Below are 11,370 nucleotides of genomic sequence, written 5' to 3'. Positions count from 1 at the left end.
CGCCGTTGCTAGGCGACGCCGTCAACTTCCGGCCGGGCCCGGCGCGGGGTGGGCGAGCGCGGGGCGGCGTGGCTATTGTGCCACCTATATTAGCGTGTGTGCACACAGACCACAGGACATCCAGTTAATAAATATACTAATGCATAAATGTGCATTTTCCTCACCAATGTGTGTCCCGGCTCTGCCGCGCCCTGTCTCAGTTTCTGCAGCGACAGGTGTCACCGTGCACGGTGGGGTCGTGCCCTCCTAGCCCCAGCTGTGGAAACCAAGTGCCGAGGGTGGCTCGGAGACGGCGAACGCACGCGGGGGCGTCCCCGGGGCCCGGCCTCCCCCGGGCTACGGAGCTCGGGTCAGGGGCAGAGCCAGGGGCCAGGGCGGGCGGCGGGGCCCGGAGCTGGGCCCAGGGCTGGGACAGGGGCCGGGTCGGGAGCCCCCGGAGGCGGACGGGGCGGGCCTGAGGGCGGGCCGGGGGCGGGCCGGGGCCGGGCCTCCAGCGCGTCCCCGCCCCGCCGCGCCTCACAGGCGGCTGCAGCGGCGGCAGCGTCGGTGGCGGCTCTCAGAGCCGGCGCGAATCCGGCCCCCGCAGCGGGACGCGGGTAGGTGTCCGGGCCCGGCCCGGGCGGCAGGAGCCGGGGCCGCGGGGCCGGCCGCGGACTGGGCAGCGCTCCTCGGCGGAGTCGGCTGGGGCGCGCGGGGCGCGAGGGCCTGCAGCCGCGGGGCCGGGGAGGGGCCGGGGCGGGGGGCCCGAGTCCAGCGGAAGCCCAGGGATGCGGGGCGCAAGCAGAAGCCGGGCGTTGCGGGAGGACCCGGGATCACGCAAGGGGTAGCCGGGGACCCCCTTCGCGGCTAGCGGGGGTGCCCCGGGCCGGGACTGGGCCTAATTCGGGGAGCCTCGGTCCCCGCCTGTCTGGAGCCGTGGACCGGGGAACTAGCGGTCTTTGTCTGGCTTGTTCGTTGGAGCACGCGACTGGGACCTTGTGGGGTGCCGGCGCTCGCGGACGCAGCCCCCCAAAGTGTGCTTCTCCCGGGGCGCGCGCGCCCCTCTCACTCCGGGGCCTGTAGTGCGGGTGGTCTGCGCTGTTTCGGACCCGCACCTCAGCAGCTCGCTTCCTTCGGCCTGGGCTCAGCACCCTTGCTCTTTCCTTAAAAAAAAAAAAAAGAAAGAAAGAAAGAAAGAAAAGAAAAAGAAAAGAAAGGATGGGAGGAAGAAAAAAAAAGAAAGAAAGAAAGAAAAGGCAATTTAAGATTGCTAAAAATAACCTAAGGAATCCTGCCAGAAGCCGGTGAGTCTTGAAATCCTGTTGTCCCCACACTCGGAAGTTGGTGTCATATGTTGGCCACAGTCTAGTTAGATTTGATTCAGAATTAGAAAACGAATAGAAAGGGACATAGTAAAAGTTGGTCTGTTTCTGGTGTAAACTTTGTCTCACTGCCTGGTGGAGTTCACATGAGAAGCTGGTCTGGTTGGCTACCCTGTGATTTGATCCTGAGGATCTACTTTACTATTTGAAGACACCCACTTCTTTTATCTGGGAAGAAAAGGGAAATGCTTCTCAAAGATGCCCGTGCGATGGGCATATTGTCAGGGAGTGGGGAATTCCATTCCAAATCCGTTAGGATTGATTAAAGTGCTTTAAAAGATCTGTGCATTAGTTTTAGAAATTCCTCGTTAGAAATGTTGACATTAAAATTAATTAGTGAATATTAACACTTTAAAGAGACATGAAACCTTTTGCAAATAAAGGATTATTAAGGCGAGAAATATCGTTTAGTACTAATTATAGAGTTTGTTAATGGCTGTCTGTTGTCTGGTTTGAAAGAAAGGCAAGTTGTATGCTGAGTGTAGTTATTTTGTTTTCTGTACCCCATTTTTTTGTATGTAGGGTGTTTATGGTGAGCACAGTCTCGGAATATGGCTAAAGAAAGTTTTCATCAGTAGAATTATTTAATCCACCAGCAACTGTGGTGGTTGTGTAATAGCTCCTGATTATCCCGTATGAATTCACTTATCTAACAAAACAAGCCCATGAAGTCGGGACTGCAGTCATCCCCCTTTTGCAGATGGGAACACTGAGGCTTAGAGAAGTAACTTCCCCAAGGTCATGCAGCTGGGACTGACAGACCTCGGTCTCAGGCCCACGATGCCCCAGCTCCAGAAAGCCATTGTGCCACACTGCCTCCCCTCTTTTAATGGGTCCCCACCATTCTTATACACACTCTCTACCAAGTGACTCTTAAAAGTGCAAGGAGGTGGAGCTATTTCCATGTCACCACTGGCTTCTCATACCAGTTCGCTTAGTCTATAGAGGGTTCCCAGTCTTCAGTGTAAAGGCGTCTGAGAAAACAGCCACTGTTGTTGCAACACCTATCTGCCATTGCTGTGGTCTCTCCTCCCGTTTTGGGTAGCCAGGTGCAGTGGGTAAGAATGTGGCATGCACAGATAGACTGCAGGGTTCAAATACCAACCCTGGCACATAGTGCTTACTTAATTCCTCTGTGCCTCGGTTTCCCCATCTGTAAAATAGGAATAATCATACTGCCTACTTCAAGGACTTATTGCAAGTCCTTGAAGCATGGCGTGCCTGGCCTAGAGTAAGTGCTTATTACCATTTATTATTATTATTAATGAGCATCTTTGCATTTTTCACATTTAGCTAGGTTGTAAAAACGTTTTGTTTTTGCTTTTTGGCTCCCTATTTGTGTTGTCTATCCGGTGGAAAGCTGATTGCAGGCAGATGGTGGGATTCACCATGTGTGCATATTTGCACTCTTATCTTTAGAGCTTGGCCGGGGCCTGGGTCCCTGCAGGGCGTTCTGGGGAGTGAGCTGATCAGGTTGCCTGGCAACACCAATCTCCTGGGAACATTTCAGCTCCCCCTGTTCCCCGGCTGAGGGACCCCGATTTTTTCACAGGCCTAAGTCCTTTCTTGTGAGATTAGCTACTTAATTTCATATAACGTTTCAGGGTTGGGGAGGATGGCTCTTGACCGCGAGGATTTGCAGCGGCAGAGGTTGATCTTGCTGATGCCCAAGGTGTCGGGCGTCATTTGTTGATGTGCACTGAGAGACCAGAGTACAGAGAGAGCGTAAGTTTGCGCTCTTCTGTTCCCCAACACAGGGCAGCGATTTGGGAAATCTCTGCCTTCGCATCAGTGGCAGTTTTCATCCTGTTGATCTTATTGGTGTTTTTATCCCATGTGTCCCTTGGGCCCTGGTCTTGCATCTCTAATAAATCTGCTTTTATGAGCAGTGAAGTCTGATCTGAAATATGTTCTTTATCTTCGTAACTTACATAACCATCCTCAAAGGATGAGAGAAATCGGGCCACTTGAAGACTGAGTTCAGTTCATGCTCGCAGTAGCTCCTGTCACAGGGCTAATACGAAGAAGGAAACAGAGAGTCCAAATGCGTTGTCCAGTGGGGTGGCTTGTCTTGCAGGTGTTTAAAGTTGACGCGTGTGTCGAATGATCTGAACGGACTGCACAGGCCGAGACGTAGCAGGGTCCCCCTGGACTGGCGTAGAAGGCACCGCTGTGGGTGCGGAGCCCGTGTCCACGCTGGCTCACACGCTCTTGTTTATGGCTGCTTCTCCCACGCTGAGTGACTCTGAATTCAGTGGTGTGATACAGTTGCTCATTGCATGCTCTAGCATTCTGGAAGTGAGGGGCAAGACATACTTTGCGATGTTGTTTGACACCCTTTCACCTTTCAACTTCTGCAACTAAAATGCTCTCTTTAAACAAGGTCAGTTGTGTTGCTTTTTGGGTGTTGTCAATACCATCCCATTTGAATTTTGGTTTGTGGCGCATTAGCTGCTACTTTACCACAGACAGTGAGAACCTTTAGGTATCCGTGTATACAGGCACAATACAGATGTCGCAGGTAACTGAGTTACTGAGTTAATGCCCTAAACCTTAGTTCCTTCATTTTAAATGCAAGTCGACGGTCCTTTTGTCACTTGTGAATCCTGAATGTGATGTATGTATGAAGCAAATATGTTTCTTTTCTGTGTTATCCGATAACGTGAAGTTAAGTACAACAGAATGGGGCAATTGTGTCAGCCCCACAAGAGCTCGTCCCAGCGGTGAGACCGGAGGACACCCAACGTCCCCAAGCCATGCGGCCTGAGGGGGGGGTCCCGAGCTGGGCTGCCTGCAGTATTCACCTCCCCCTTTGATCCACAAAGCCAGGGGTCCCCTGAAAGAGGCGGCGAACCTGCCTGGTTCTGGAGGGTGCGGGGAGCTGGGGCCCCACTGAGCATGCCAGCGAGATGTTTTGTGGGAGGAAAATGATCCCTGTTTGCCTGTGTCTGGCTCGTGTTTAACAAGGCACGTCTTATCCCTGCTCTTTGTTGCTTGGGCTTCGAGGGCAAAGCAGATGAACCGGTTTCTGCCGGCCATGTGGCTGGTAACTGGAGCACAGGGCATTTTGCATCTGAGCGGTCTGACAGTGACAAGGCCAAGGGCATAGTCAGCTGTGGGCTTTGTTTCCTGACAGCCTCTCAGCGTCCAGTGCCCTTCCCCCCATGCCCTACCTGCTTCCGTCCCTGTTGCAGCCAACAGCTGTCACCAATGGGTGTGGGCTGCATCCCCCAGCTGGGTGGGAACTGCCAGCTCCGTGAGGGGCCAGGGCCAGGGCTAGGGCTAGGTCTGTCCTGCTGATTGCTGCATCCAGCCCGGAACCAGGGTGGCCTGAGGCAGGCACACAGCTGTGAGGAACTAGAGAAGAGACTGGGGCGGTGCCCTCTCCTAGTGGCTCCAGGCCACCCTGTTGCTTTGGTCTTTGTAGGAAGTCTCTTCCGGAAGAGACTTTTGCACCTTTGCTCTTGCTCGTTTCCCTGTGTGGGAACCGATGGGGCCCTTTATGCCAGGACGGGAAACCAAGGCTGTGGGTGGAGCCTCCTGGGGCGGCACTGGTCTGGCAGCATGCGGCTGTCCTGTGCCCGCTCCCTCTGCTCTCACGGGGACATCGGGGACATCCGTGCTCTCCTCTCCTGGGTTCTAGGCCTCAGTCCTCATCTGACCGCTTAACGGGAAGTTGTGTTTGGGGGGACTTGACGGTCAGTGGGTAAGCCAATCGGAAGCCTCCCTGGGACTTAGAAGTCAGCTCCCTGCAGTGCCCTTGGCTTGGTGTGGTTGGCAGAACGGCCTGAAGATGTCCATGTCCTAATCCAGGGAACTTGTGAGCATGGTCGGTTACGTGGCCAAGGATTAAGGTTGCGGGTGGAATCGAGGTTGCTAATCAGCCGACCTTGAGATGGGACAGTGTCCTGGGTTACCCGGTGGGCACAATGAATCACTGAGTCCTTAAGAGTGGGGGAGGGAGGCAGGAGAGTCAGGGCCAGAGTGACGCCACATGGGAAGGACGTCACTGGTTTTGAGGCGGAGGAAGGGCCCAGAGCCAAGGAAGGTGGCGGCTGCTGGAAGCTGGAAAGGGCCAGAAAACAGATCGTCCCCTGGAGCCTGCAGAAGGAACCAGCCTCGGTGACACTTTGATTTTAACTCAGTAACGCCCGTGTTGGGCTCCTGACTCCAGGACTGCGAGATAATACACTTGTGTTGTTTTAAGCTGCTAAATTTGTGGCGATTTCTGCATCCAGGAGGACTCTCCTGTAAGGTGTAAAGCACCTAATCTTGGGCAGTGAATTTTGGGTAATAGATATTTTAACTTCACCCCCTGTAACTATTTTCGAGGAGACCCCTCCCCACCACTACCACCCTGAGTCAGAAGAGCTTCAGGTGCCTCTGGGCCAAGTTTCGGTGGCCAGGCCACTCCTAGAGGGAGGGCAGAGGGGACAGACAGCGGCCTGAGCTGTCCGGGCTCCAACCCAGCAGCGGGGCCAGTTCCCATCAGGGTTGTGAAAGAAGAATCTGCTACCCCTTCCCAGCGCACTCTCGTGCCCCCCGCTTGTGGCTTCTGTGGCTGTCACACCTCCCCTCGAAGGCAGCTCCCCTTACTCCAGCCACCTCAGAACCCTCCTCCTGGAAGTGGACTTCACCTCCTTTTCACCAGTGCAACTTGGCCCCGCAAGCTGTCGAAGGCTGAGAACCCATATTTCTCAAAAGTGCTTTAACTTTTAAAGAGTTGCAGGTTGATGGGAAAGAATGACCCTCAGGTGGAGGTGTTTCTGCAGAGTTTTTGGTTTTATTAGCATGTGTATTTTTGTTGAGGGGAGACCAAGTTGTTCTTTCCTTTCGAATTACACAATAGGCTATTTTGCAAAAATCTGGCCCGACCTCGTGGTCACTGATGGCCTCGAGCAGCAGAGAATCCAGCTGGTAATGGTGCCCCAGTCAGTGAAAAACCAGCACTGGCATTTTTACTTCATACCTTTTAAAATCATTACCCTTTTTTTTTGTACACTTAAGCTGATGTGCATTGTAGATCTTGGCTTCACTCCATCTGCATATTCTTTGTGCCAACTGCCAAGTTGGCATTGCCACCCTCTCCGTCAACAAAACAAGGCGTTGGGAACTTGAAGGGAGATGGCCTTCTGCTAGGCACACCGTGACAGGAACTGCTCGGAGATGTCCCGCACTCAGGACCTTATCATCTAAAATCGGCAGATGGAACAGAGAGAACTGTTTTAAAGCAAAAATGTCAAGCAAATGCATTCAAGGAGAATGAGGTTCAAGGCTCTGCCTTTAGCTTCTCTGTCCGTCTCGTCCCTCGGGTGGGGAGAGGATTCGTGACAGTGGCCACAAGGTGCTCTGAGCACCCCGGGTTGCCGCACTGATTTCAGCGGACTCCGGTCCTTGTCAGAGGCTGGAAAAGCCAGACGTCGGCTCTTTGCTGCGGGCTTCTTTGAGCTTCCTCGGCTCTCTGCTCTCCGTTCACTCGTTTGTCCGTCTTAGGAGCTGAACCACAGAGCTTTTGCTGTTTCCATAGTTTGGCTTTGCCAGATGTCCCACAGCTGGAGTCACACAGCCGGTAGCCTTTCCAGGTTGCCTTCACTTAGCAGTAGGCGAGTGCGCTGCTTCCGTGTCTTGTCCTGGCTTGACGGCTCATTTCTTTTTAGCGCGAAATCGTATCCCACTGTCTGGATGCACCACGGTTTATGTGTCCGCTCACCTCCTGAAGGACGTCTTGGTTACTTCCAAATTTTGGCAATTATGGATAAAGCAGCTATACACATCTGTGTGCAGGTTTCTGTGTAGTAGACTTTACTTTTTAGGGCAGTTTTAGATTTGCAGAAAAATGAACAGAAAGTACAGAGTAAAAAAAATATATATATATATATATAACACACCTCGGGTTTGCCTATTCTTTTTTATTTGTGGTAAATTATACGTAACATAAAATTTACCACTTTAACCATTTTGAAGTGTGCAGTCCAGTGACATCGAGTACACTCGCAGTGCTGTGTGACTGTCCCCACCCTCCGTCCCCAGAACTTTTCCATCATCCCAGCCTCGACTGCTTTGCTGCGCCGGGGCTTCCTCCAGCCCTGCCCGCCGTGGCGGCCGCTGCTGTGGGCTCAGCACAGGGCAGGCCCTGGTGAACTCGCCCTCCGTCCCTCCCTCGTGGCCCCTCTGGTACGCACCCTCTGAGGCCTTAGGACTGCTCCCTCTACCATGACCTGAACTACAACTGTCACCTCCCTTGGGGACCTGACCCCTGCTTGTGCTGTATAATTTGTCATAAGAGTTTAAAACCTCTGTACTTAAAAATAGACGATACAATTAAAAGGCAAACGACAAATCAGGAAAAACAAATGTGCAGCAACTATAGCAAGGAATGATGATCTTTGCTATATAAAGAGTTCTTACATATCAAATAAGAATTTCAACAGCCCAGCAGATTGACAAAACACACCAAGAGACAATTCACAGGATGAACACAAGTGTCTAACAAACAGGATAATTGCCTTGGTGGATGGATCATTAGAGAGCCATTTTTCTGTTCTGGAGGCCAGGGGTCCAAGGTCAAGGTGTCAGGCAGGTTGGTTCCTGCTGAGGCTGTGAGGGAGGGATCTGTCCCGGGCCTCTCTCCTTGGCTATGGATGCTGTCTTCAGGGTCACGTGGCATTCTGGGATATGCACGTCTGTCTCCAAACTTCCATTTTATGAGGACGCCAATAAGGTTGGATTAGGGCCCACCCTAATGACCTCATTTTGACTCAATTACTTCCGTAAAGATACAATCTTCAAATAAGGTCGTGTTCTGAGGTCCTGGGGTTAGGACTTCAACACGTGAGTCCTAGGGGTACAGTTCAACCCACACCACCTAGGAAAATATATTTGCTATGTCACTGAAAGCAAGAGATGATATCACTCCAGTGGGGAAGTTTTTAAATTTTTCATTTGTTTACTTTTAGATAGGGTGTGGAAGATGATAGAAAATACACAAATATTTTTGGAAGATTTAAGGGATATGCACACTCCTCTGAGTGTTTCATAATTTTTTAAAAAAATTTAAAAAATTGGTCAAGGGGTATTCACTTCTACTTTGAGGGTGGCCAGAGGTTGGGGACCAGGTTTAACTTAGATGAAACAGGCTCTCGGAGGAGCAAGTAGATTTTAAAAATAAGTAAAAATTGTCTTGCGAGAGCAAATAATGCTGGCTAATGTTTAACAGACGTGCCCTGATTCATCCAAAAGGAGCCTGGTCTGTCCAGCAGGAACTGGGAGGCGCGGGATGGGGGAGGAGCCGGAACCTGCACGTGGCGGACAGAGGTCTGTTCCAAATGCTCTGGGTGCTGGAACCTGTTTTCTCATTTGCACACGAGTGCACTTCTGGGACGTACCTCCTAGAGCCCAAGCAAGATTCCACGTGTGCTGGTACGTGGGAAAACGCTATATTTGGAGCACTTGTGTTTTGGAATCTCCTTCAAAACCTCCAGCACATTCTTTTGATTATCCTCAGTGGTGGCAAAACATCTCCACTTAAAGATGGTTTTGATTTTTGGAAGCAGCTGAGAGTTGTTTGCAGCCAACCCTGGCGATGCGGGCGGTTACACTAACGCCGTTTGCGGCTCAGAGGAGGGGAGGATCCAGGCCTGCTGTGGCCTCGTCCACTGCGGAGGCCACGGCCACGCCAGGTCACTGGCACCCAAAACGTGGTTGGTCAAAACTTCAATGTGCTTAACTGCAAAATGTACACCAGACTTTGAAAACTTCAAGAATGTAAAATATTTCTTTAATAATTTTTTCATGTTGATTATGTGCTGAAATGATAATATTTTGGATACAATCGGTTAAAAATTATTAAAATTAATGTTACTTGTTTCTTTTTACTTTTTAAAATGTGGCTACCAGGAAAAAAAATTGTTTTTGAGATGGAGTCTTGCTCTGTTGCCCAGGCTGGAGTGCAGTGGCCCAATCACAGCTCACTGCAACCTTAAATTCCTGGGCTCAAATAATCCTCCTGCCTCAGCCTCCCGAGTAGCTGGGAGTGCAGGTGCACCACCACGCCTGCCAATTTTTTTTTTTTTTAATTTTTGTAGAGGTGGGGGTCTCACTATGTTGCCCAGGCTGGTCCTGAACTCTTAGTCTCAAACGATCTTCCTGCCTGAGCCTCCCAAAGTGCTGGGATTACTACAGGAGTGAGGCACCGTGCCCAGCTGCTACCAGGAAATTTTAAATTGTATATGTGGTTCCTGTTAGATTTCTATCAGGCATGGCTGGTCTGGGCACAGAAGACTAGTTTTCTTGTATCACTCATTAACTGACCTTGTAATTCCTGAATTCTAAAAATATTCTGGACAACAGAAACATTATTAGAATGAGGATATAGCTTTTCCAGGTGATTTATGGGAAAGACAACATAGTTTTTGATATGTAGGTTGCCATGAAATTTTTTAAAAGTTTCACAACTTGGTTACCATATGTCATAGTGCGAGATGAAGCCTTTAGACCGGAGTGGCCAGAAGGCTTCCTGGAGGGGCTGGCGGGAGGCGACTGGACAGGCAGCGCGAGCGTGTGGGTGTGGTTGGGTGGTCTGTGTGGGGCTTGCCCGGTGCAGCCCACGGACTGAACCCAGCCCCTGCCTATGCTGCACAGCCCTGAGCTCAGGGTGAGTTTTTACATTTTGAAAATGGTTGACAAAAGTCCAGAGAAGATTTTTCTTTTGGTGACTCCAGAAAATGATATGAAATTCTAGCTTCTGTGTCTCTCCGTAAATTTTCACACCCATTCGTTTGTTGTCTGTAGCTGTTCCCGACAAGGGCAGCACTGAGTGGTCGTTCTCTGGCCCTTTGCAGAACAGTTTGCCGACCTGTGCGCCGAGGGGTCGCCCCCAGTGGACGTGTCCCCCTCAGTGGACGTGTCCCCCAACCACCTTGGGGTTTCCTGGAGGTGGGATTTCTGGGGTCGCCCCGTGCCGTGCATGGCCGCGTCACTCCCTGGCCTTGGAGTGGACCGGAGCCCGCGAGAGCCCTCTCCCTGCACCCCTGCAGCATGCAGCACTTTTAGACTTAAAATTGCTTTGGCCAGTCTGTTGGGTGTCGGATTTTTGTTTGAAATTGAGAATTTATGTTTATCAGGTCTCTGGTTTTCTGCCTGTGTGTGTCACCCGTTCTTCCTATTGGGATGTTGCTCCTTTTCCAGTGAGTTGTAGGAGTCTTTATGTATTCTGGATACTGATCCTTTTGTTTCTAGTTTACTTTTATAACAGATGAATTGTATGTAAATGCAGGTTCTTCAGATGGTATTTGTGACACCTTGGGCGTCAGGATGCGGGGGACACACAGTGGGGGCAGGGTGGGAGGTTCAGGGAGGAGGGGCCCAGGTGTGGTGGCACCAGCGTAAACTAAGCCCTGGAGCTTGGCACGCGGTTCCTCTGGCCCAGTGGTTCTCCTGGGGGCAATGCGAGTGGCCTCTGTGGGCCCAGCTCAGGGCTCTGGTCTGCATCCTGCGCCGCACCGGCTGCTCCCCTGACAAGAGAACGACCAGGCCGAGGTGGGGACCCTGGCCTGCCCCACACATGGCTGTGCGCTAGCAGGACCCCTGCCTGTAGTTAACCGACACCTGCTGGGTGCCCGCTGGTGTGACACAGCGTTAGGGATGCCCAGCACGAGTCCATGACCTTGAGCTCAAAGCATCTCCTCTCTCTCCTCCGCCAGGCAGGTCTTGACGAGCCCCGCCTGGGCCTAAGCGTGCAGAGGATGGAAACACTCGCCCAGCAATGTCTCTGGGCCGCCTCCTTCGCCGGGCCTCCTCCAAAGCCTCCGACCTCCTGACCCTCACCCCGGGCAGTGGCAGCGGGTCCCCCTCCGTCCTGGATGGTGAGATCATCTACTCTAAGAACAATGTCTGCGTGCATCCGCCCGAGGGGCTGCAGGGGCTGGGGGAACACCACCCAGGTGAGCCAGAGAGGGCCCCTGAGGGCACAGGCCTGGGGAAGGGACATCCAAGGGCACAGGCCTGGGTA

The 11,370-nt window shown here is 52.0% G+C and overlaps 1 protein-coding gene across 4 annotated transcripts in view; it reads left to right on the top strand.

Moving 5' to 3' along the window:
• Positions 1-541: 541 nt before the first annotated feature.
• The window catches only part of TBC1D16 (TBC1 domain family member 16), a 74,792-nt gene continuing 63,963 nt past the window's right edge, over positions 542-11,370 (top strand). For 3 of the 4 annotated variants that reach the window (XM_069482943.1, XM_069482941.1, XM_069482944.1), the window contains exons 1-2: positions 542-596; positions 11,063-11,302. In XM_069482943.1, coding sequence (XP_069339044.1) covers positions 11,125-11,302 — 178 coding nt within the window. In that variant the 5' untranslated portion in view covers positions 542-596; positions 11,063-11,124. Of the gene's footprint in view, positions 597-8,743; positions 8,781-11,062; positions 11,303-11,370 lie in introns of those variants that run through there. The other variant, XM_069482942.1, reaches the window with a different exon arrangement.

This window comes from Eulemur rufifrons, chromosome 9, assembly GCF_041146395.1.
Source record: "Eulemur rufifrons isolate Redbay chromosome 9, OSU_ERuf_1, whole genome shotgun sequence".
NCBI lineage: Eukaryota > Metazoa > Chordata > Mammalia > Primates > Lemuridae > Eulemur > Eulemur rufifrons.
This window is presented reverse-complemented; position numbering and strand designations above follow the sequence as displayed.